The sequence below is a fragment of the Platichthys flesus genome, chromosome 7 (genome assembly GCF_949316205.1).
Source record: "Platichthys flesus chromosome 7, fPlaFle2.1, whole genome shotgun sequence".
Classification (NCBI taxonomy): Eukaryota; Metazoa; Chordata; class Actinopteri; order Pleuronectiformes; family Pleuronectidae; genus Platichthys; species Platichthys flesus.
Genome location: NC_084951.1, coordinates 24,719,202 through 24,746,261, shown reverse-complemented (window position 1 = coordinate 24,746,261; position 27,060 = coordinate 24,719,202). Strand labels below are relative to the sequence as shown.

At 45.4% G+C, this 27,060-nt stretch overlaps 1 protein-coding gene across 2 annotated transcripts in view; it reads left to right on the top strand.

Annotated features, from left to right (window-relative positions):
- magi3a (membrane associated guanylate kinase, WW and PDZ domain containing 3a) overlaps positions 1 to 27,060 on the top strand; it is a 100,293-nt gene that overhangs the window by 51,875 nt on the left and 21,358 nt on the right. For both annotated transcript variants that reach the window (XM_062392160.1, XM_062392161.1), the window contains exons 2-5: positions 10,973 to 11,089; positions 15,161 to 15,280; positions 25,003 to 25,209; positions 26,481 to 26,643. In XM_062392160.1, coding sequence (XP_062248144.1) covers positions 10,973 to 11,089; positions 15,161 to 15,280; positions 25,003 to 25,209; positions 26,481 to 26,643 — 607 coding nt within the window. The remainder of the gene's footprint in view (positions 1 to 10,972; positions 11,090 to 15,160; positions 15,281 to 25,002; positions 25,210 to 26,480; positions 26,644 to 27,060) is intronic.

Genomic DNA, 27,060 nt, shown 5'->3' with positions numbered 1-27,060 from the left:
GAGCTCGAGCCATGTACTGTACCTATCCTGGTGTGTGTGTTCTCAGGAACGTGTGGAGCACAAGGTCACATGCACACCACCACGTTGTCGTTTGAGAAGGTATTGACTCACACGGCTGGAGCTCACAGTTCTCCACAGTGATAGAGCTGCTAAAACTGTGAAGTTTTGAAAAGTTTCTGGCTTTAGTTTAAAAACTTTGTTTAAAAACTACGGGTCTGTCTCAAATTAAATGATCCCCTTCTGGAAGAAAACAACCAGTGTAGAACACAACATGGATCATCGATTACAAGCATTGCCGACCCTGTTGTCTTTGCCAACAGCTGTTGTGTATTTTACAATGATACAACTAACACAAGCCAAACACACATTGTCCAGTGTACTTGAGTGGTCATGTGATATACGTTTTAAAGCGTTTTGGAGTGGACTGGGATAAAAACTGGAATGGAACCAAAATGCTCGTGTGGACAGAGATTATTCTGGTTTCAAACTAAAACATAGAGTAGATGTAGCCCGAGTGTAACACACAGGATGTTATGTGGCATAAGGCTGAGCTGTCTGAGGTCCAGCTCGCTGACTCATCTCTCTGATAGTGAAGTATCCTGTGAGGCAGCCAGGAGCTCCACCACATGATGGATGGATGTAATGTAGGAGAGTGGGTTCTTTGCATGCACACCATCCCTGCTCAACTTCCTGGAGATGGACGATAGGAATCTGCTCTTCACCGTTTGTGTGAAAAATAGCGGATACACCTTTCCCTCCACCTGGAATTGTAATTTTATTGCTGCTCCTCCCAGTGGTGACAGCACCCGTTAAAAAGGAAGAGGAGTGACCACTGTGGTGATGGAATGTTGAATACCTGCAGAGGTTATAATGGTTTAAGTATATTTGTTTTTGTGATAAAACTCGTCGCTTGGTAGCTTTGATAGAGTTTGCACATGTTGTCAAACAACTGCAGTAATTCTTGGATTGTTCATCTTTTTTCATCACCTCACGGACGTCTCATTTGTTTTTGGTTAAAGATTGATTGTGAAACTTCATTCTGTATTTTGGAAACAGCAGTTTATAAAACGATCTCATCTCAAGGTCGAGTCATTAACTCACCTGGAGCCTTTTCTCCATATTACACAATCTTCTTCTGCAGATTGATTTCTCTCCTGGGAGGTTATAGAAGATGGGAATTTGAACATTAACATTTTCAATGACACCTAAGAATGATTGTGTGATATGAGCAAAAGCACTACAATAGTTTTTTATCAATTTTTATTGATTTCCCAGAGAATAATCTGGATAAATTGAACCTGCATTCCTAGTTTGGTAGACTGAAGGCAGCTGTACAGTCCTGTATATCCGGTGGGTATATTCCCATATTAGTTAAATAATTGTATTATCATTTAAAGATTCCAAAAGAACTGTGCAATCTGTGTATTATAAAAGAACACTGACCACTAGTAGCTAGTGTTTTCATTTTTCAATAGGTGCAATAATGAATCCTCTAATCAATTATTCAACTTACTGTTCCTGCATGGATATATGCAGATACAGTCCTGTTGTGTGCCCATGTCGGGGGGGGGGGGGCTATTTGAAGAAGTGTGTGAGTCAAGGATGGAGGCAGCATCTGGGTCGGCCCACATCATGCACACATCCAATCAGCCACTGCAGTTCCTCGGGCTGCGCTTTCAAATACACACAAGGCCTTCTCCTCGCTTTGTACATTATTAGCAGATGTTGCCTAAAACACCACTGCTGACTTCTCATGTGTCGAGAGAGCAAACGCTTCACACACTCTGGAAATCTCTCACGGCTTCAGAACTTACATGCATTCTTCTTCTTTTTTGTGCTGAACATGCTGTTTGTGTATATATATATGGATGTGTGTGTGTCTGTGTGTGTGTGTGTGTGTGCATGTGTGTAAGAGAGAGATAGGGAGGCAAAAAAAGGTTAGAGAGGCCGTGGTGTCCCCTGGGGTTCTCTGTGATGCATCGGGCGACATATTGTCAGTGACAGGCCAAGTTATTGAGGCTGAGGGTGCATTACTTTACTTGCTCTGCAGAACCCTAATCCACGGGGCTGCAGAAGCTGCTCTGGAGTTTTCTGTTAGTGAGAAATCAAACTGTGGCACTTAAGGAAAACTGGGACTCGCCCTTTTTCTTGTATTATTTTCCACCTTACGTCTGTTGATTTGATCATGTCTTTAAAGACGGAGTGTCTTTTATGTTTGAATCCTTCCATGTGGCTGTTCTCCCTCTGATCATTTGCCCGATCTCTCACCACGTCACTTCTTCCGTCCTCTCTGATTCGCTAATGAGAGTGATACCTTTTGTCTCCTTCTCCATATGACCGGAGGTAAAGATCCCTCTCCATCATGGAGATGAGGCAAAAAAGATAGTTCCACTCTTTGATCCCTCCCTCGTTCAGTCTCTGTGTGTGAGTGCACATGCTCTCGTGCTGCGTTAGTGGATATTTGTGTTTGTCCATGTGTGAGTGACAGTCGGAGGTCTCAAACTACAGCAATAGGAAACAGCAGCAGGCTGTTGATGATGCACAGGGCAGGAGGGAGCTCCACACAGACGATCTGCCAGATGAACTCTGAGGAAAAGGAGGAAATCAGTCTCAGAGGCTGAAGTGCACACACACGGAGCCATTCTCCTCCCAACCTAAACTCTGCTGCATTATGCTGGCATGTTTTTATCCAATCATTTCATCTGGTCTGTTTGCTTCAGGAGGCTGCTAACCTCGGAGGTGTAAAGCTCTGCAGTTTAGAGTGGATCAGAGCTGCTGGGATATTGGTGCCTAGAGATGAAAGAGAAACTGGTAGCCTTAAAAAAGGTGAACAAGCCTTAAGATACCTTGTTAAAAATATTGCTCTTTTCATCCTCCCTCCCATGGTTTCTCTATTTCTCTCTCTGCTTTCCCTGCTGCCTGCCTTAATACTTTGAATGCACGTTCAAGCACTGCCCTCAGCATCAGCTATCAACAGAGGTTTCCATGGCTTTTATAAGCCTGTCCTGGTTTATTCGAGTCTGACTGGCAACTTGTGCACTGTGGGATTAGAGAATGCTTCTGTGCTTAACTGTACACTGCAGCAGAACATACCACAGAAGGAGTGAATAAAGCTGCTATCACATATCAAATATTCTCCTGAAAACTGTATTTCTGACTTGGTCTGTGAATCACGAATGTCCGAGTCGGTTGCTCCAGACAAATCTCAAGAGGCAGGAACTCTGCAGTGGCAAGTCGATGATTTTTGTAAAGTTTGTAACGACTCAAAACTGAAAAAAACGGAGATTCCAAAAATCTCAGGATGAAAAAAGAGGATCGATAAGTAGAAGATGCCAACTTGGAAAAGACATGCAGATTCAAAAGCTTTTAGCAATTATGGCTTTTGTCAGCTCAGCTATATTATACATTTTCTGGTCATCAAGAAAGACGACTTAAGGTAACCTTGTAGATATTTCGCTGGATAAGAAACTCCTTTGACCTGATGGCTGGACAAGAGTTGAAATCGAGGGGAAACCAGAATCAGTGAGTTTTCTGCTTTTGGATGGAGCGTCCACTGAGCTACACTGAGCTACACTGAGCTACACTGGAGGCAGCCGACTGCAGAGAAGATAGCAGAGCTCGGGGAAGCAGTCGGACATGGATACTGGGCAAAGGAGAGGTTAACGTCATGATCTGTCAGTCTGCTCCACATCACAGGATCCAGACAGGAGAGGGGAGAAGGCCCCCCCCCCCCCCCCCCCCCCCCCGCTCAGGATGTCTGCAGCCACAGCTCAGGATCCAACCAGGACCGAGCAAACAAAGGAGGCTCGACCCAAGCTTTATTTTATTATTGAAGGAGACATCTCATGTTTTTTTCAGTGTCCCTGCTGAAGGAGCTCCTCTCTCCCACAGAATAAACTGAAGCTCCTGAAACGGTTCATCAGGAACCTTCTGCACCGGCCCACATTTCCATAATGTGCTTTGTCTGGCACGGCCCCTAACAAACCAGGTTAGCTCGCCAGCTGTGGCGCACAAGGTCAGAACTGTCCACTAACCAGAGGGTCGGCGGTTCAAACCCCAAGTTACCCGCAAGGTAACTTGGGCAAAATGACCAAATTGTCCTTGACAGCTGTGCTGACATGAATAGAAAAGCGCTCTATAAATGTGTGTGTGAATGTGACTTGTACTATATATAGTCCGTCTACCAATTAAAGGGAGAGCTGAGCCCGACATGTCCTATCTGCACTGTGCATCGAGTTGAATTGAGTTGAATTGAAGGAGCTTCTGAACAGAGGAGCTGCAGCATTGATGATGAAAGTGATGTGTTTGAAATGATTAACTTTAAAATAATAAATAGATACTCGATATCAACACAGTGACTGGGGAGAACATGGTACCTTGAACGAATGTGACCCCCCCCCCCCCCCCCCCCGTGCTGGTAATCATTTATTATTCCCAGCTACAGGTTGGCTGGATACTTGTATACACACATACTCCCATGTATCAACTGAATAGGTGAGTGCTGTTAAATAAGCCAAGAATGCACCGAGCCAGATTCTTCTCAAACATGTAACTAATGGATATTTAGATCAGTCGGCCAACGATAGCAGGCAAACCCTCCTCAGCCAAGGATATGTATCTGTTATCGCTGAGTGCAGTGGGACACCGGCTCTGTCTCTGGCAAAATGCACTGATGATTATCACGATGACGGTAATAAGGTCGCAACATTAAGCCAGGACGCAATGAAGAGAAAGACCAGTCCTCTCTATTGTCTCCTTGAAGAGTTGATGGTGCTGCAGGGATCAGGCCACTGAGCTCAAAATAGCAACGTTAAGAGTCACTTCTCCTCTGGAACGTCATCCCTCGCTGGGCTATATATAGGAACTTGATCCTCATGGCTTATGATATTTGCAGATTAAAAAAATTCTTTAATGAAAATCGCTGTAGACAAAAGGTTTTTCTGTGTTTTCAAATAGAAAGGGTGCCGTTGGAATAGGGAGTTTATTTGATGAGAGGGTGTTCAGACTGGTCATTAGCTGCTTTATTGCCGAAACACCCAGCCGGTGCAGACTGACCTTATATTGACATACGGTCTCACTAATTGGATTTCAAGAGGGATGCATCTAACCTGAGAGGTGATCGGGCCCATTGATTTCCTTCATGTTACATTTTTCATCCTAAAGCTCAGCTCCGTCCCTTAATTAATCTCTGGGGCTCTGCAGCCACTAATTGACTTCACACTGACTCCTTTTTGCCGACCAATTACAGCCCTTAGCTTTAACAGGGGCCCTAATAGCAACAGGGCTGGTCTCAGATAGGAAAACACTCTGCGCCCCTTTCCTGTTTCAAGGACACATGCTTAAGGGGGAGGGGCGCAGGCGACTTCGGACCACCTTCACTTTCATTGAACACCAGCAGGGGTTTGTTGGAGGAGACCACTGGCGGCAGGATCGTTTTGCTTCTCTGGAGAAAATACAAGTCATGACAGATTGTTGAGCTCATTTGTCTCCACCAGTTACAGAGTGTCCCTGTGATGCCAGTAGACTGATCCCTCTGTCTACCTGTCGCACAGGAGGAGCCACTGCATTATGTTGACCCAAGTCGTCAAACGAGTCTAACGAGGTGGTAATTAGCAGATGGCCGGGGCTTTCACGCCGACTGACCCCCCCCTGCTGGTAACACCTCTGCATGGCTTCCACTCACATTTAGGATTAAAAGCAGGGTACCTTTTGAAAGCCTGGTGTTATTTAACTGCCTGTTTACTGACTGCCGCGGTAAATATCTGTGCTGCGATTGTTCTGGCGCCCGGTGAAGTGAGGACACGCCGATGTGCCAAGAAATGAGCTGAGCTGCGAGGATTTAGGGAAGGACGGGTGATTTTTGCTTTCTGCAGAAGGTTCTTGTGCCCAAATCGTGAGGCACTAAGATTGATGGTTTCACCTCAGCATGGAGTGTTCAGGCTTATTTGCCAAAAAGTTGCTGCAGTAGCCGTTGACAGATTGTCAGGAAGTTGGAGCTCATGAGCACGAATAGGGACATGTTTTTATGGATGGTGTTGTTGGTGTGTTGGTCTACGTCTGGATGGGATTCCTATAAAACATAGAGATATTTATGCTTCCCAGAGGATGAAGCCTATTGGCTGTACAGTTTCTTCTCCAGCTCCAGTTTCTCATTTGTCTGTGTGACTCACATTTAGCATTTAGCTCAAAGCATGAAGTTTGTTACCTCTGCAAAGCGCATTGTGTGTTTTTCCCCTGTCAGTTGGTTTGTTGGTTTGATTGAAAGACGGATTACGTAGAAACTGTTACCGATCACCTTGAAACTGGGACGTGATGTGGTTTTAACATTGTGAGACGAGACATTTAGTGGCATTTTCCCTGATTTCCCAGGGAACTATTAATGGGTCTCGGTTGAAAAAGCAATCATGCACATTTAGGGAACTTATATCTATGAGTGTGTGTGAATTTAATGCGGCTTGATTGACTTTAAGGGGACTATCGGGCCTTGTTGGAGATATAAGCTCTACAGAGAAAAAATGCTGCTCTGTGCTAATAAATAAAGTTTTAATTGGACTGAAGGTCTTATCCGCTCGGTTGTCTGATAAACAACTTGTTTGTCAGTGAAAGAGTTTTTGCAAAGCACCTGAGTAGTTTTGACATGAGCAGCTGAAACTACCAGATGGTGGAGTGAGATGAGAGAAGCTGTTTCCCATCGGAGACTCCAACACGTAAGTGTCCTGGGAACGACGGGCAGGAGCAGGTGCTTTGTTTTCATTTGTGTGCATGTGTGGGATAGAAATACAGAAATAAAGTTCTAGTTGTGTTAGTGTATCCCATACTGCATGTTTCTTTTTCTATTCTGCAGATCTTGTATTATTGAGCAAAGAAAAAAATCCTCTCCTCCTCTGTATGTGTAGACGATGAATACTAAGAGAAGCGCTAGACGGCACCAGAGCGAGGGTTGTTATTTTTTTTATTTGCCTCTATCTTCACTGATCTAAGAAGCAGAAGGCGAGGGGGCTGCTGTGGAGTCAGCGACAAGTAGCTGCACACACCACTTGAAAGAAGAGGTGGGAGAACACAGAGGGTTAAGTGGATAGCGGGGATTGAAAGAAGAATGGGGGGGGGGGAGATGGCAGATAGCTGTTCCACAGAGGCAAACAGTCAGAGGCAAATTCAAAGATGGAGCAATAGAATAATGATGAAAGGCCAGGAGGAGAGAGGTGGAGAGAGTTTCCAGGTGTGTTCCCATGCATCATCATTACACCCCCACCCCTTCCTCCACTCTTCCCTCGCTCCATCCCTCTGTTTTTAATGATTCTCCATCCCCAAGCGCCGGTCTCTTTCCCCCCCCCCCCCCCCCCCCCCCCCCCTTCCCTTGTGTGAGAGAAAGTGTCTAATAGTTAGATGACAAGGCACAAAGGCTTCCATTGTGCCCCGCATGCCTCGTACTATACCAGCCTGGCAGGGCCATTGATGCGCCGCCTTGTAACCTAGTGGGAAGCCGAGAGTCGCTGCCCCCCCCCCCCCCCGCTCTCCCTTTTCTCTCCGTCTCTGGAGATATGATGCAGCACGCTAACACAACCTGACAGCCGGGACACAAAGACGACCCTGTTGGAAGCACTTGAGTGGGAGTTTGCTTTGGGCAGGGGAGGTGATTTGCATGTGTTTGTGTGTATGTGTGTGTGAGTGTGTGTGTTTCTGTGTGTGTGTGTGTTTCTGTGTGTGTGTGTGTGTGTTTGTATGACGAGAGTGAGAGAGAGAAATATTTAGTTGACCCAGTGGAGTGTCCTTTTCCCTGCAACCTGTAACCATTATTTACCTTCATTGGAACCAGCCCATCCTTCGGGGCAGTAAATCGATGCTTTAGGAAATGGTACCGGTGCCTCAATGGAGCCAGAACCGATGCTGTTTGGGTTTCTTGATGAATATTATTCTATTTACTTCCACCTTATCATTACAACTTCCGATGCCGTTTGATTGTATTCTTTAATATATCCAAAAATACATATCGGTGTTCGGTGCTGTTTCTGTTGCCTGTGAATAGAGCAGCTGTTTCAGTACCGGCGCTGTGGTCCGGATGGTACCGGCTGCGAAGGATTTGCAGGATCCCTCCCCCCCGGCCCCCCCAACATGTGAACCATCCTGCCACGGCTGGAGCGAATGGCTACGTGCCGTAAATTGCCTGTGTGTGTTTTTTCCTGTGTCTCACAGCTTCTGGGAACGAGGACCGCAGGCTTGTGGCTTTTTTCTAAGTTCCGACCCGTAGCCAGACCCGGGCTTTTGTTCCCTTTGACATAAATTCCTTCGCATTCATTGTGCCAGTAAAAAAAAAAAAAGTTACATAACGTAGAGACGTGCTTCTCTTGGCCGGGCCCTCGCTTGAACCGCTGCCCCAGTGTTGCAGTTACTGTTTCAGCTTGAGCAAAGCAACAGGCTGCATGCAGGGGGGGGGGGGAGTTAGCTTTGTGTGTTTGTGGCTGCCTGAAGAGCAAAAACCCAAAGTACCCAATAACGATAAAACACTCAGTAAGCAAGAAACTCCAATCGCCTTTAATGAAAAAAAAAAAATTCAGCAGCACTTTTGGCAGATGTTAAAAGCAAGAGGGGGTGGGGAGGGGAGGGGAGGGGGGGGAAATCAACCCCCTTTAACAGCCATCATGATGCAGCTGATACAGTCCCAGCGGTAGTCAACGAATTCCCTCAGGGCCTGAAAGAGAGAGCGTCATTTCATTTACAACTTTTTTGAATTAGGTTGTCAATGGCTTTTCATTCCCCGGCAGCCGAGTCACTCCCTCAGCACTTCCTGCTGGAAAGGGGGGGGGGGCGCGATGGATGCTCGACTCTTTCAAACTTTCATCACGTTCACTGTGGGAATATTTATTGCTGTATGATTACTTTTTTATTCTGTATCCTGTCAATCATTTAAACAACTAGAGAGAGAGAGAGAAACACAATCTATAATGATGAAATTGAACGATTGAGGCGTCAAACATAATGTTTCCTTTAACTTATTTAAAGTTTCCTTTAACTTTATATCAGTTCACAATTTTGATTTGTTGAATTACTTCAGAAATCACATCTCTCTCCTCAAAGGGTCCATTGCTGCAGCTCCTCTTTTCAGCCTGTGTCTGAAACACTTAGCCCTAACCCTTAACCCTAAAGCCTGAAACATGCTTCTGCGTTTTCACGGGCCCGTAAGCGCAAGAGCCCTTCTGGGTCCCTTACGTGCTTATGTATCCCTCCTTACGTGCTGACGGGTGTCGACCCCCTTTTCTAAAATTTACGGCAAAGCTCCGCAAGCTCACTCAGCCCGCAAGGCTGTGATTGGTCTGCTCTACATCCCTTCTGGAGCTGCATTTCCGGTTTCATGCCCCATAATACCGGCAGAAATCACGGAAGATTTAGAAGAACGAATATGGACCAAATAGAAGAGCACTTGGCAGAAGATATCCGATGGTATGATCACTTGTAAAACCTGTCACTGACTGGCGGATTTGTCCGCCAGAAAAAGGCTACGAGGAGCCGCAGTGGCTATGTAAATAAACAATCGACGAAGAAGAAAGAAGGCGTCTCTAAGGTCGTCTTCGACAAAAAGCATTACTCCGCCTAGTGTTCTGGCGCGGAATTGCTTTGTAAGACGCGCAACGGTTGGGGAAGCATGAATGAAAACGAGTCTTGCGCCACAGCGGCGTGAAAAGACGCAGACGCAGTCGCAGAAGCATGTTTCAGGCTTAAGCCCTAGCAATGTAACAACAACAAGTGACAACAACAACAACAAAGAAGTGCAGCACGTAGTAGTGTTGCATGAATGTTTGCATGAGAGGGTGAAGGCATCTTGGAGTGTAAAGTGCTCGGAGTGTTTTATAAGCCGGTCCGGGAGCTTCAGGGTTTTCTGACTGGGAGTAAAGCTCCTTTCACTTTGCATGTTTTAACCTTGCAAAACGTCTACACACACACACACACACAATCCTGTGACACACTGGAGAAAAGGGAAAAACTGAAAAAGCATCACGTGTCTCCTTTGACACAGAGTTTGACGTTCAACATTTTTCGAATCTGGAGAATATCTACGGGACTGTAACATCGAGCTCTGATTCACAAAACATGAAAGAACGTGTGTCTGGATTTTGATGAGGCATGTTGTTGTTGTTGTTGTTGTTGTTGTAGCAGCAGCTCTGATAACTGGCTTGTTTTCAGCTTTGAGGAGAGAGCTCTGGCTATTGATGCCCACGGTGTAACTGACATCGTATTGAAATCTCATCCGAGGAACGGGGCTCCCTCTCCACTCACAGCTGGAGTCTTTGCAGAGGAAGAGTTCAAGCACCAGGAAACTCTCTCTGTTCCTTCCTTCTCTCTTTATCTCTCTCCTTCCTCTTTCTTATATTCTGTCGCTCCAAGGAGAATGGTATATTTCCCTCCTCTTTGAGATGACTGCAGCACTGTGTGCACTTCCTTTTACTTTGCTTGTGCTGCTGTTCTTCTCGAGAAGCAGCACGCCCTATGTTTTGTGTTCCTCTTTGTCATGGAATTAACGCAACTATAGTGCAGCGCTTGTTGTAGACCTGCCTGTTTGTTTGGGCTGTTGTTGATGCAGCTTTTCTGACTTAAACTTTAGAAGTGACCTGCAGATTATTCAAAGTTTATCAATTGTGAACATGTAATGTTTCCAAATCGCAGTGAATTCAATGCTGCACTTTGATTTCAAGCCACAATCAGACACACACAAACAGAGATCATACAGTTTAATGTACGCCAGCTTCAAAACGCCATCTCTGCCAACTCAGAAGTGATGACTTTCCAGACTGGGACCATTATAATGTGTTGTTGTTGGTCGGACGAGTGTGTGGCGAAGGCTTTTGGGAATTTCAAATGTCTTTCTAATTATCTCAAATAATCAGCGTCTCTTTAGCAAACGAGCACCATGAAGATTTTCCTTCTATGAGCTGTAACTGTCGCCCTGACCCAGTTTTCTCTTTTCTCTCTCCTGCAGGTAAAGTGTTGAATACTGATTTGCGTCACTACCTCAGTCTGCAGTTTCAGAAGGGCTCCCTGGACCACAAGCTCCAGCAGGTGATCAGGGACAACCTGTACCTGCGCACCATCCCCTGTGAGTAGCCTCCACATACACCCCCCCCCCCCCTTACTCTCTCTGTGCTCCACTCGCCCTCCTCTGACCCCCCCCAGAGCCTCACCTCTTCTTAACCAAAGAACAACTTGCACCGTCCTACATTTAACTCGCCTTCGTTTCCCTTTTAACTTATTTTCCATTCAGTTCCCTTCTCCCGCTCCTCTGTTCACCAGATAATATGAATTTCTGATTCACGTCGGCTGCGAAACTTTACTCTTCACTTCATAATCTCTGCATAATTAGAAAGAGCAGCCGGTCTTAGTCTTAATGTCGAAGGGAAAAACCTGAGTAGACTTTGATATGGAAAGCTAGCTTTATCCGCCGTGAGCAAAATATGCTTCGAGTCGACAGGGCTTGTAGAAGCTGTGTTGAAATCCAGTGGATTACACAGTTTCTCAGTTTTTATTTAACTTAGACTGAAAATATAAAGTATTGAATTCAGAGGGACATTTAATCTTCAGTCCCTGATAAGAGTCCGACCCTGGTTATCCTAGTTATATACATATATATTATAGGAGTGACACGGTGATGGTTAAATCTTTTCCTTCTCTTTCCACTTTCCTCACCCGTGTTCTTCTCTCTATGAGCCTCCTGCACTGTTTCTCTTAAAGCAGAAGAATAAATAACCAGGGCCGAAACAATTTGGTTTTTATACTCGACTGATTTTAAAACAGACACCAAGGCCAACAGGCGGAACTGAAGGAGCAGCTGCAATTCTCTCGGCTCCACCGCCGAGCCGGGGAACGTTTTCTTTTTTCTACCTTCGCCCCAGACGTATTGTTTATTGTCTCACTTTCCGTTTGAGAAGCTCTTATTTGTCACGTTTTGCGTGGTTTCATTTAATTCGGGCATTGAGATGTATTTGATCGATGATTTTTATTATTGTCTCATGCATTTTATGTGGCCAGCTCTTAAAACATCATTATCTACAAAAAGGAAAAATAACTGATAACAAAGCCAAATGGAAGCAGAAACCAGATTAGCAGCATTAATAACAAAACTAATCAAAAAAAAAACATCCTGATGTATTTTCCGAGATTTTAAAACAAAGGTAGCAGAACTCTGTAAAGCAGTAAAATGAAAAGATATAAATACATTTTATTCTTTCATTGTCAATGCATTCATTGACTTTTGAAGAGATATTTCCCCTGATATATGTTTTTAATAAGGACAATACAGATAGAATGTGATTCCTAAAGATTTACAGTGTAAAACACAACATGATCCCTCAGTGATATGGACCTTTAGGGCTGATGGTGATACTGACATTAGGGAGTAAAAAGTTAAATATTTATATTGCAATTGATGCTTGAAACAGTTAAACCTTTATAACAAATATCATTAAATGAAAAAAAAACTGAAATGCAACCAAATATATAGTAAATAGTAAATTTATAAACATAATATCACCTTTTTTGTTCATTGTTTATACTGTAAAATAAAATGATGGTGCATACCTGCTGAAACCAATATTTCTGTTAAAGCACATACGGCTGTTTTCTTTTCAATTTGTTGGGCTCTCGTTAAAACCAGTAACATATCAGTGTGTCTTTGTTGAGCTCCGTTTCCTCCCATCATCTAAAAAAAAAAGTTGTATGGTGTATTTTATTAACATTTAAGTGACCATGCAAGATTCAAAAACTTGCTCCGTGTACATCCCAAGCGAGTCGCAGCCGTCTGGCCTCAGCAGCTCAGCATATGTGCCCTGTCCCCTCCAGTGGGCCAGTGGCTTATCACAGCAGGCTGAGCCCCAGTGGCCTCTGCAACACGATGCCTGAGTGGCATCTAAGAGTGAGAGAAGCATGACTTCAGTCCTGGCTTCATTAAGCGTCACTCTCGCCTCAAACAGAAGACCACACCCGGGGTCCAGGGCTCAAACAAAATCCTCGAAGCTTGTCCAGATCCCGACCCCACCCGACCCAGGCTGCCTCTCTCCTTCCCTGGGCATTCATATCCATCAGGGCCTTGCAATCAGCTCCACAGTCTCATCACAGGATTAATAACAAAGAAGATAATTGTGGAAATGTAAAAAAAAAATCAGAAGCACTAAAAACAAATTGTTAAAAAAAAGCCTCCAGTATGAGATAAGGATTTCATGTACAGATCTGATTTATCCACAGTGGCCTTTAAATATCATAAATAAAAGCCAGTGAGGCTCAAGAAACTAATGGAAGTCCTACAAGGTCCAAGACGGCAAGTGCCAGGGATTCGATCCTGAGTTTCTCAAGGCTGCAACCATCACGCTTCTTATGGTTCATTGTGACATAATCTGTCCATGTTGCAGAGGGTATATATATATATAATATAGATATACAGCCACTAGCATTTCAGCTTTTAATTGATGTACACACACATACGCACAACTATGAATGCACACAACAGCGTAGGCCCTGTGCGTAGGCTCCATGCGTACCTAGGACATGGCTTCAGTGCACGACCGTGACCTTTTAGTCTTTCATAACTCTCTCACCTCTCAGAGTTATTTTACTGCAGCGATTGTGACATCAGATGATAAACATTCACTGTGGAGAGAAATAAAACTGTGAAGGTTGGAAAACTGACAGAGAGCCGTCCGGTAAAGAAGCTGAATAAACAACACAAAGCTAAATAACCACATTTCCTGAATCCTTCATCCAAAAACAAGCTCATCTTCCCTTCCTTCCTCTGACTGCTCGTTTGACACAATAAAAGATGGTGTCTGCTGCAGACCGAGCGGTTTCAGATGTGACGGCTCAGACTGACGTCAGCATGGTTGTTGACACAGAGAGAAACTGGGAAAGGGGGTGTGGGTACTGGTTCCTATTAAATCCCCCCCCGGGCCTGCAGTGCAGCCAGAGAGCAATTTTTCAGCCGAGGTTCTGTAAAAGCTCAGATTACATGTAAGGTGACGGTGAGTGGAGGCTGCATGTTTCTTAAGGTCTCACAGGGAACATCAACAATGCAAAACATGACACACCGTCTTAAAGCAGCTGCAGCAGTTATGGCAGATTATTATTTAATAGCCGGGAGTAGAAAGTGCGGTGCAGCTCCTCGCTCCTGGAACAGCAGCGTGTTTTTAAAAGGGGAGGAAAAGAGAAAAAGTTAATATTTTAGGAGAGAATAAAAAGTTAAAACCCTTGAGCTGATAGTAGAACTGCTCTGAGATCCTCTAGGAGCCAGAGAACGACTGACCTCGACCAGGCTGCCGGCGGGAAGGAGACAACACACTGTAAAACATGTTGGTGGTTTTCACTCCGGTGACCTTGGAGAGTTGAGGCTGATTTATGATGATCCCTCTCAATCCTTGATACAAGTGGTACCGCTGTAATCTGCAATGTTAAACAGAAAGGACTCAAACAGCGACGGTGCTCTGGACTCAAAAGTGAATTATGTGAATCGCAAATTCATTGTTTGGTTTATTGGCTGTGTGGATTTCCCAGAAAACACCTGGTGTGGTCATTATTTCTAGTTGAGCAACATTAGAGTCACAAGCCAACGTTTAAATTAATCTGCATTATGTTGCGTTGGAAACAAAACTGCGTGAGATTCAATGAAAAAAAAAAAAAAAATTAAGTGAATTGATGCAGGTATAAAAATAGTGCAGGCGGTCAACAGGTCGTCCATCCAACACAGCTCCTGAAAGCCATGTTCTCTAATCCTCTTCACTTTGATATTTATTATTTAATATTAACATTGATATAGCTTTTTAATTGCCGCCTGGGGGGGATAAAGGTTGTGCGCCTGTACACAGAATTCAAAAGTAAATGTGTGCGATTTAAAGTTCTGTTCATTGTCATCCTCCTCAGTTACACTTCCCCTGTGCTCTGACAGCTGTGCTGCCGTGCGGAGGATATGTTTTCCTCTGTTTCATATTTGAATAATGAATTCGCAGCTTTGTGGCCCCGGCTCTGTTTCCTATTCATGATGCAGATAGAGATTCTCCCCTGTGTGCTGTGTTTGGACTGGAATCCCATTCCTGTGGGCATGTGGGAGACAGTGTCACGTACCGCTCCTCCGTCAGGGAACGACTCATTCTCTCCATCCCGTCTTAAACTGTGTCGTTATCGGCAGGTACCACTCGGCAGCCCAGAGAGGGGGAGGTTCCTGGTGTGGACTACAACTTCATCAGTGTGGGGGAGTTCCGCGAGCTGGAGGAGAGTGGACTGCTGCTGGAGAGCGGCACCTACGATGGTAAGTCTCAAAACTGTGTGTGTCAGGAAAGTCCTCAGACCAGTTATATGAAGGTGGGGAAACAATTGGTAAAAGATTAATTGGAGTCGGTATTAATTACCCAATTGGCTCCAGCTCCCCTGCAATGTTGATGGATGGATGGATGGATGGATGGATTGATGGATGGATGGATGGACTGATTGATTGATTGATTGATTGATTGATTGATCACCCTCTGAAAACATGTTCAATATATTTTAAAACTCCCTGGAATAACTTTCACTATATTATTCCCGGGGAGGGATTCTTGTATTTTCAGGCTCGGCCCATGTTAATAGATGTGGGCGTATAAATGACTAATACTTAATGAGACTGTTCAAATCGGTCCAGTAGATCGTCTCTGCAATGATATCTAATGGGGCAACTGTGACAGTCCAATAGTTTTCATTCTAGGTCTTTACTAAATCTGTAGCTGTTTCAAAGTAAAAGCACACCTCCATACCTGCCAACTCATCCGTTCATTTTTTTTAACGCTTTTATTGTGAAATATTTGCAGGATATAGACCTACTTTTATTCCAAGTAATACAGTGGTCATACCAGAGACCTTTATAGCATCATCAGACATGCAGCAGACACACAGCACCCAGTGTGACCCGGGCCTTTTCAAAGGTTGAATTAAAAAAGACCATAACAGAAAAGTTCATTTCCAAAGAACGAGGAGTGACCATGAATAACTTAGTATTATGTTACGGGGACATTTCATCATCTCAGTCCAGCGTGGAGACCTGCAGCTCAGGTTGACCCCCCCGCCCCCCCCGATGCCCCGGCCATTAAGTCTCTTGTGATTCTGTTGAGCCGGGTGTCGCGTATGTCGCCAGGGGAAGTCAACACATCGCCCGTGTCATCAAACTGACACCGTGAATGTGACAGGACTGGAGATAGCGTGTCCTCGGGGGAACTGAAAGAACTTCGCCCTGGTTCTTCTACGTGCAGCGTCAGACCCGTCAGAGCCTCGTCTGCCCTCTGTCCCACATCCTGCGCTGAGAGACCGGCCCTCCAACCCCGAGCCTGGGAACCGGTCGGCTGGATGAATAATGGATCTGCGCTGCCCTCAGCTGCTTAATGCAACTCAGGCCAGTGTGTATTGGAGGCACAGTTTCATGAAACCCCCCCAGAGAGTTAATCATTAATGACTTTTGAACCACTCAGACTTTTGAGCCCCTGAGTCTCCAGCGGATAAATAAAAAATCTCACACACGTTACAGACGGAGGCGTGGATGCAGGAGAAGAGCAGCAGCCTATTTAAGGAAGGATTACATCATCACAGAGCTTTACATCACATGAAACTTTATTTTATGGGTTCGGTGTTACCTCTTTTTATGCCTCCCCCCCCATTGTTTTAATTTTGTTTTTATTGACGAGCTAAACTGAACTTTAAGAATCAAGAGCTCAGGGAGAAGTTCCTTCCTGCAGCTTGTCATCATGTATCTCACTCCACCACGACATGCCTTCAGCTTCTTCAGCGCACATTGGATTCTGTCTGAACGAGTCCTTACTCCACCGTACATGGATCTGGTTGAACGGAGACATCGACCTGGGCAGCCATTTTCCCCACTGGGGCTAATCCTCGGCTCGACGCAGCCACGGTTAATCTGCTGGAGCCAATAACTGAGCCGATGAGCGTTTCCAGCGAGTGGTTGTCATATCGCTCACCAATAATAGAGCGTCATGTCAAAAGAAGAGCGGAGAAAATCGCATCTCAGAATACGTGGGTAACATTTTTTAGCTCTCAATCGTCCGAAGAAGGCCTGAGCAGCAAAGTTTGTCTCAACCAGCGGCGGATTGGTCGAGGACATTTTACCAGCACAACAACAGAAAAAGATTGCTTCACCAGGTTTTGTTTTTGCAGAGAGATGAATGTGTCGGGGTGTGAGTTATACTTGTTGCCCCGGCTGTGTTGAAACTCTCTCAAAAATGTGATTTGTTTTGCCCGAGCATGTGTGACTGTGTGTGTGTGTGTGTGTGCATGTGTGTGTGTATGTATGTGAATTAGGGCATATCCAATTTTCTACCCCTCACTGTGGAGGAACCAGCAGAGGAACCAGTCACATGAATCATTCATGACGGAGACAGGGGGCAGAAATGGGCGAGAGCGAATTTCAAGAAAGAAAAGCAGGTGTTGAAAATCCCAGTCGGCAGCAGAAGGACAGGAGTCGATGCAGTGTCGTGTTAACTGGGATGTTTTACTGCTTAGCCCAATTTGTGCTGATCGTCTATTTTCTTTCTTCTCCTTATGAACGTGTCATTATACTCTACGACATGTTTTTCTAGTTGTCTAATAAAAGGCCAGAATAGATCAGGTTTTATATTTGTGGAACTAGATTGGCTCCACTTGATGGAAGCACAAGTTAGTTTTACTTCTTCAGATCTAATTTCTATCACTAATCAATCAATCAATCAATAAATCAATCAACTATTTGTAGAGCACCTATCAAACACCCTAGCATTATTCAAGTTGGCAAATTTTTCAGGTGTGTTAGTAATGACGGAGAGAGTTCATTGCTTTAAAAGGAAAATGGCTGCAGCCTGAGTCCGTTCTCTTTTGTGTAACCTGTATCCTCGGATTCAGGGGATTTCTGTTCACAGGTCACTGTAAACAACAGTTCACTGTGTCGCTCTGTAATAGCTGTGAAGAGACTGACCTAACAAACCGCCTGTGTGTGTGTGTGTGTGTCTCCTGGTCAGTGGCGTCCTCTCAGTGGAACACAGGTGATCAGGATCCACACCGTGAGTCTATTTGGACACGTGGGTTAAAAACACTCTCTGTAAAAATCAGCCTTGAGAATCCGGGGACGTTACACAGCGTGGACTCGGCTCTCTTCTCCCCGATGCATCGAGCATAAATAAACTGATTCTGAATTTCCATCACAGGCGTGGGAAACGTAACCTTGATTAAATGTTGATTAAAGGATGCAGAGGTAATAACACAGACATGCACACAAACAGTAAAGCACGGAAAGGAAAAAGAAGATCTGTCATAGATAAGATAACGGTTCTTTCATTGACTCTTAAGCTTTCTGTCTGTCGTGTGGTTGTTTTTTTACCGGAGAAAGCGATAACTACGTGCTGTCCTCTTGTTTTACTGGACCACGTTGTCTACATCCATTTTACAATAGCGTCCTTTTTGGCTTTGTGAAGTTCTTGGTTGGAGAAAGATAGAAACGGGGCATCAGGCCAGATGTCCCAGAGGAGGGCGGGTGCAGGGTGCATGTGTGTGCAGCAGCTGCCCTGTAGGAAGAGAGGTTTCTGTGATTAAGAAGCACCTCAGCCTTTCTGGACTGCGCTGCTGAAAACACATGAGTTAGATTAGTGTTGTTTGCGCTCAGGTCCAAGAAATAAAAGCTCCGACTTAAAGTGGAAGAGCAATAAATGGAGAGATAACGTAGGAGGGATTAGGATGGATGACAGCAGCTCAATATATAAAATAAGGATTGAGAGTAAAGATTGGAACGATGTGTAATTTATAGTGGGTGTCACTGCACAGACTGAGGAGATGAACATAAACTGGAAAGGAAGTTTATTTATGTGAGGGAGGTCATTCGACAGTGGATTGTGAAGCTGCGCATCCCCCCCCCCACACACACACACACACACAGACACACACGTGCCGAGGGAGTAGAGGAATGAGGGGTTGACAAGGTTGCCTTGTGAAGTGTGAGCATCCATGCCAAGCAGCGCCCCGAGCTCTGGCTTCACCCGCCTGTGGCCCTGAGGCAGCGCTGAGGTCTGGGCAGACTGGGTACACTGGGCACTGCGTCCACAAGAGTGGAGGCCCATCCTCAATGATTAATGAGGGTCTGCGACTGTCGGGGGGGGGCAAGTTCAGAAAGCCAGAGAGATAAACGTGGACTGAGGCCGGGGCCGGAGAGGGTGGAGATCGTGAGGGCTGAGCCAGAGCATAAACCCCTTGGAGAGATTTTCCCAAGCTTTTGACAACATAAGGGACGTCTCCAATTTCCATTTGTGTTTGAAAACACGTCCACAAAAACCGTTGGCTTGCATTTCACATGACTGAACGAGCGTGAACACATGAATCTGGGCTCTCTGCTCTTTTCCTCGTAGCTCAGGAGGAGTTTTCTTTTTTTTGTTTAACGATGCAGTGACGTGTGGAGAGGTTGTGTCTCGCTGCGGATGAAACCGGAGTCACAGTCGTACTCACATTTTATTCAGATTCTCACGATTTGGAGATGAGACACGATGACAGCTGCTGACTAAAACAGATGGCGTGACATCAACACACACACACACACACACACACACACACATTCTTTCTCAGCCATAAACACACACAGCCTTCGTGGGGTCTCTGCGGGCACAGAAGCCTTTAACTGGAAGCGATTGAAAAAAAATAAAAGAAATGTTCCCAGTTACTTGGAACTACTTCTTACTGGCAGCCATCACGACTGAGCATGTGTAAAGGGAGCGAGTGGCTGTGTAGTTCACTGACAGTGCCAAGCAAGTGTCGGCCCCGGCTGTTGAAATGAAAAGGGGTTTCCACTTTGCACTGTCCACCCACCACTTTCACAAAGATGCAAAAAGAAAAAGGAGCTTTAATGTGGTAACACAACTGTGCTGAAGTCATCAGCCCTGTGTGTGCACTGTTCTTGATGCTTTCAACTTCAACACAACTGGTGCTTGGCGTCTGGCCACCTCGTGAAAAAGGAGTTAAGTTACACAAACGTGGATGACGACACAAAATGTGTTGTGATCCATTTCATCTTGACTCGAGAAGCTTTAAACTGTGATAGTAAATCTTCTGAGATGGAAAAAACACAAAGCTCAAGATTAATGTGCTCAAGCTCTTTCTGCATTCGCTCATCCAGACCAGAAGTCAAAGTGTGTTTGTTTAAGAAGCTGAAAAAAGCAGAATCATGCTTCCTCTGTGTGTCATCGTCACATTGGTCATTCTGAAACGTCCCAAAGAAAAGGAGGCGTCGGCATATGGACCAGTGTGGCGCTTGCAAGCCGTGGACATTTTGGTTTGGCCGATTTGCAGAAAGAAAGCAAACAACATTAACAAAATAAAACGATCACTAGCTGCTAGCGTGCTCACACAGACGCAGTGAGGGGGAAAGGGAGAATCGACTTGTGACTCTGCTTCAACCGGGCCTGACGACAACCGACCAACACATCTGACATGTCCGAAATTCATTCATTTGATTGCACCGCCGTGCACACAACAAATGACAAAGCTGAAAATAAGTTGTATGAATCATAATCGGGCTGAAATCACACACATGCTCAGCTCATCACGAACCTGGCCTCCAAGAGGTCGAGCTGCAAACCAACAGAGATGTGTATTCAACATCTCCAGCAGTTTTCCTCAGTCTACATTTTGCTTTTGTGTCTCATAAATGCTCAAGTAGTTGAAATGGTTGTGAGTGGGCGACCTGCGGCACATCATAGAATCCCTGGGTCAGCAGAATCGATCCATCGTTGGGAGAAGAGCTTGTGGGAAGATTTATTCCTTCCTCGATCCGACTCCAACATTTACTCTCATCTGATCTGCAGCTTGTTGTTTCTTTAAAAAACTGCAGCAGCTCTGATTTGTGGATTCACATCCCAACAGGTGTCTACGTGAGCCACACACACACAGTCATGGGGAGCTGACTGCATGGTGGCGCCCAGCCTTTTTTCATTCTGCCTTCCTATTCTCTTCCCCCCCGATAATGAACAGCCCATTAATCCAAGGGTGGAAATTATGCTGGAAGTATGTGGTGGTCACTCTGACATCATTAGGGTATCATTCAGTATTTGTCCTCGCCTCCCAAAACCAGAAGTCTTTGTCCCGATAATTAAACATTGGACTTGTTAATGAGGCAGAAACACTGAATCCATCAGGACCATGTGGAGCTCAGATCTGGGTTCCCTCTCCCTCTCCCTCAGACCATTAGTTGTTAGAGAACGCGTAAAAGGAGCCGAGTCCATCTTCACAACCAGGGAGATGCTACAACTGCTACAACAGCTACTTAACATCGGAAAGATTAATGAATATTATTATATTGTTTTACGAGATACCCAGAGAAACCCTGTGAGGTTTCCTGGTTCTCCGTCCGTCCCATTCCTGTAAACATGCCGTCATAAGAAGGGTCAAAGGTCAAGGGGACCCAACTAGACATGTTTTTTGCCTTGCCTTCTTTGGTACAGCTCCAGAGAATCCTTTCAGGTACAAATGATCATTAAGACTCACAGATGATCTAATAAGAACATGATGAACAAAGGTCAAAGGTCACCGTGACCTTCCAAAACATGTTTCTATTTCAGAAACAACGTTTTTTCCTCTTTGAACGTGATGTCGGTCAATTTTTTGAGATTAACTGATAAGATTTGAACGATCAAAGGTCACAGTGACCTGAAAATACATGTAGACTGAAACTGCACTGGTTGGAAGAGGAATGCAACCACATGGCAGGTTTCTTAGTTCAGTCAGTGGTGGAGGTGTTGGCTTAAAGTCGCCGAACATTTGATTTCATTTGGAGCAGGAATGCACAATTTTCTCTATTTTGAAGTGAAAACAGAGACGAACACATTGTGTAAAACATAGTTGAGACGGAGTGAACCCTGCATGGATACAGGGAAGAACAGATTCCACTGAACAGGGAAACACTCTGGGTGCAGATGTGGTGCAGTCAGTTAAGAGGCCGGCTTTTTTAACAGCAAACCTCAAACCTCGTAATCCACCGTGACCTACTTGTTCTCTTTAGATTTCTGTCTTTTTGCAAACAGCATGTATCCAGTCAATAGAGAAAGTGACTTCTAACACGAGCTCACGTTTGAGTATGAGCTCATCGCTCTGTATAGTTTAAAACTTTTCAGAAGTTGCTGCCAAGCTAAATATTGAACTGACCAATGAATCGTTAATTTAAAAAAAAACATCATCTGGTAACATGTGTGTTCAGGTGTTGGGCAGAAAGCAAAGCTCAATTCATGTAATGATCACCTGACACCCACCTTGACTTAATAATCTGACTTCATTATCAGAAATAATTAGTAATCTCATCTAACACAAAGCAGAGTGTACCTACAGCAAACTGAATTCACTTTAAAATCACTGTTTTGACTATTGAGGGCTTCATCAGCCGAGGTGTTGAATATCTCTACAGTCTCTATGATGTAAGTGAGAAAAAGACCAAATCAAATGTTGGATCAGGATCCTGACTTTGACAGTTTCTGATAAAAACTTGGCCTTATTACCACATTTCAGAATAAAAGACAGTAAATCCAGCGTCTGTGTGATCCGTCTTTATTCTTTTCATTTCCTGCCGCCCCACCGTGTGTTGAGAATGATATTCTTTTAGTTGCCCATTCACTTCTTTATTCATCTCGCATCTATTAGAATCACAAATGCTCACCTGTTTGCTGGAGCCTGTTTGTGAATAACTAAACCTAATTCCTATTTGTACAGCCAGTTGGAAATCTTTGATATGATAAAACATAGGATGCACATCAAATGAAAGACGGGACTTCTCCTCGGTCACATTAGAATACGAACACAAATGATAATTGAGCCTCGACACCATCGTGCAGACACACACAAGGAGCATCGAGCCTCGTGGCCACAGAGCATAGACGCTAAATTAAACTGTGTTTTTGTTAAAATTACATGAAACTAAACGAGAAACCACATGAGACTCGAGCAACCCAGCTCATTTAATGAAGAGAAGCAGAAAGTCCTGAATCCTCCGAGATGCAACTCATTTAAAACAAGGAGCCTCTGGTTGTTTGAGTTCTTTCTTAGAAGATTGTGTGTTTTCTATCTCCCCGGGATGAAGATCTGCTTTTCATGTTGTGGCTGCAGAGTTATCACAACCCTCATCTCACTGCGTTTCCTTTATTGAGGCCACTGCCCCCCCCCCCCCCCGCTCAGGAGCAAATTACCGCTTCTAATTGAACTCCCTCCATTTGCATTCCGTCAGTGAGCGTGCCATTAATTACAAACCTAGCCGGGGATTTAATGGTTTAAACAAGGTGCTGATATTAAAACACTGATTCCTGTAATTATGATGCATGCTTCGACGTGACTCTAAATGTGTGTGTGTGTGTGTGTGTGTGTTTGTGTGTGTGTGTGTGTGTTCTTCAGCAGGTTTTAATTACATTTGATGAGGTAATGAAGTAGTGTTGACAAGTTCCACTTTTCCCTCATCCTAACTTTTGATTTAAAGGCCAATCAGTGCCAATAAACATTTAAATAATTCGAACAATAAGAAAGCAAGATTTTTAATGTTTCAATTCCATCGACTGAAAGGTTTCTCTCTTTTTGCCGCTCGCTCTCTGCTGCCTCTGGTTCTTCCTCCTTTCTTGTTTCTCCCCCTCTTCCTCTCAGTCGGCTTCCTCATCCCTGCTGAGACGTTTAACTGTTAACGCTGCAATCCCACAAACACACACACCCACACACACAGACACACACATGCTGCCGTCTCCCACGTGCACAGCACAACAAGTGAATCAATATCTGTACCATACCTTCCCAACTCTTCCCCCACCTCTCACGGTTTTAAGTTCTGATCCTTTCTCCTGTTCCTTATATCCCCCCCGCACGGAGAGAGAGAAGGCACCGAGTGGTAAAGTGGGTCACCCCTCTCCAGTAGTTGTGGGAAGACTCGCTTGGCGGCGTGAGGCTGGCTGCTGCCCGAGGCGCCGACATGACAGCAGAGGCAAACCAACTTAAAGGAGGAAATCAAGTGCTCGAGCGGCTACCTCTGTATAGATGTTGCAGACACAGGCCTGTTGGGAACTGCTCTGTTACTCAGTCGTGAGGAAACGTGTGTAGAAACACACAATTTGTAAAACACGTAGAGGACATAAACACGTAACATAAATCGTATGAATTGTATTTGAAAAACAACTACAACCTCCAACAATGGCCCTGACTCGGATTGTTGAAGGAAGTGATGAAACCTTACTGGATTTGCTCTTTTGTCCTGATTTAGGCAAAACATTTTGATTTCAAAAAGTTTGACCCTCTACTGAAATTATTTATAATCAACACCAAACTGCACCCACTTATATCAATCCCCTAAATCCCCAGAAAATCCTGGATCTTCCCTATTTGTATGGATGTTTCCTGGAAATCTGTTTTTGGTTCATCTTGCTAACAAACAAACAAACCCTGAAACAAATGGACGGGGGTCAAATCCATGACCTCCTTTTTGTAAGGTAATGAAATACGAGGATTTCTCGCAGATGGGAAACCAGCGAGGGATCAGATCTTTGTTTCTTCACAAGCTCTCACTTAAAGGTTTGATCAGCAGGTTTAAATCTGAGGAGACGACCCGACCCTCTCCTTGTGTTGGAGGACGCGTCTGGTTCTCAACTGTGTGGGTCTGTAACTGCAATAAATAGCTGAGGGAGAAAAAAAAACACTTTCCATTATGACCATTCCAAAACTGAGACTTATGACATTAGACGTTTGGCATCGTATTGTTCCAACCTGTTTGGCTCGGCCAGATTTGATTTGTAGCTCAGAGCCAGACTCCCCTGTGCCTTTTAAAGAAATCCAAACAACTGTTGCAGAAAAGGCCTTAAAACCAGTTTCTCATGCAGTTTCTCTTATTGAGGGTCATTTAAGTCTAAGTTATTTCTGATCTGCTGGGGTCATGTGATGAATTTGGTCACAGGACTCCTCCACGTGTCCAGTAAAAACATATTCACAGGTTTGTTTCATCCCTCTCTTGGTTTCCAGGAAACTTCTACGGAACCCCGAAGCCCCCTGCGGAGCCCAGCCCCGTGCAGCCGGACCTGGTGGACCAGGTTCTGTTCGACGAGGAGTTCGACACGGAGGTCCAGAGAAAACGCACCACCTCCGTCAGTAAGATGGACAGAAAGGACAGCGCGGCACCAGAGGAGGAAGAGGAAGAAGAGAGGTCTCCTGTGGTCAACGGCCTGGCTGGTGAGAGACGCTCCTCTCATCTCACAGCTCCACGGCTCATCGTGATGCAGCCCTGCTCTGCTCCAGTTTAAACCACCAGGCTTTATTCTCTGAGCCCAATTTATTTATCTATTTATTTATTTGTTCCTGCAGTTCATTATGTTAATGTGAAAATGCAAAACAGCCCGATCTGTCTTCTCTCCTTCATTCTTCTCTCCAAACAAACATTGTCCGGATTAGCATGAGAGTTCAGCTCCAGATCACGGCCCCGGCAAAGTCGAGATGCAGCCAGAGTCACTTTGAGATCAGTGGAAGCAAACCCTCGGTCACAGGGAGACACTGTGTCCCCGTTCGATTCCTCCTGTGATGTCCTCACGTGGCTCACAGGACGAATACAATCACTCCTCAATGTCCTTAAAACTGCTCCATGAAGCACTTCAAAATAAAGTTAGAGAACATATCACATAACAACAAACCATATGAAGTATTTTCCACTTTATTTTCAGCACTGCTCCCCCCCGTCGTAAAAACCAGTCGACTGAACAACGCAGCAGCTTCTGTGGCTCTGTGCAGCTCCAGATGGATTGCTGCAGCGGTACAGATGTGCAACAGAAGCCTGCATGCCCCCCCCCCCCCCCTGGCCTCGAGCAAATGTTTCTGCAACGTCATTTATTCTGACTTCATAAGTGTTGAATTCCCCCCCCCCCCCCCCCCCCCCCCATGAAAAGAAAGAGGCCCCAATTTCAGCACAAAGACGTCTGCCAGTCAACCGCTGTCACTTTCCATCTCCACCATTAAGTGTCCCCACACACACACACATTAAGATTGGGCAACTACACACACATGTGTGATACTAATAGAGTTGTGATGTGGTGCTCGTGGCTCAGGCTGAAGCATTGGTCAGCTCTGCCCTCGCCTCGGAGGCAGTTCCCAGTACATCGCTGCTGACATGCAAATCCTATGGCAATTGCCGTGCTTCCGTCCTCTCTCTGTGTACTCTCTCTCTCTCTCTCTCTCTCTCTCTCTCTCTCTCTCTCTCTCTCTCTCTCTCTCTCTCTCTCTCTCTTCCCCTCTCTCTCTCGTGGATGTTACCGTCCACCCAGTGAACAGAGGAACGAGCAGCAGCAGCAGCAGCGGCAGGGGAGAGATGCGAGGAGCCCAGAGGAGCTCCAATGGCGCCACACTCTCACCCCCTGTCTCCTTCTCCTTCTACCACCTCCCGTACCCTTACTCACAAACCCTTCCCCTCTCTCTCTCCATGCCCGTGTCCCTCGTTCCATGCCTGGCCCCAGAGCACAAGGACAAGGCGGAGTGGAGGAAGTCGGTGCCCAGCTACAACCAGTCGGCGGGCGCCATGGACATGCGTGTGTGGAACACACAGGATGAAAGTCAGGAGCCCCTGCCTAAAAGCTGGGAGATGGCCTACACAGAGACGGGCATGGTGTACTTCATAGAGTAAGTAGCCTTCCTGCTGCTACTTGCCTGTTTCCCTCCCATTACATCAGCACTGGGCTAATCCCACTCTCAGTACTTTCTCCAGTTTATGTCTTTTTCGAGCCAAACGTGTTGAGAGGTCTGGCAGCGAGTCCTCTCTCCTCACCATCCATCACCGGCCGCTGTGCTGCATGAAGCCTGCTGCTGGACACGGAAACTATCTGTAGGCGCTCGGCTTGTTTTCTCCCGATGAAGCCTCGCTTTTATTTCCCCGGTGTTCGATGCGGGGTTTGTTGGCCGGTGCTGAAAGCAGCAGGGCCTGCGTTGTTTACCTGGCCCTGTCAGCGTGGCGAGCAGTCCATGCTGAGGCGCTGACAGAGCCAGGTGCTGCCGCTCGCTTCCAAATCAATAGCTCATTCTGCCAGAGAGAGAAAACAC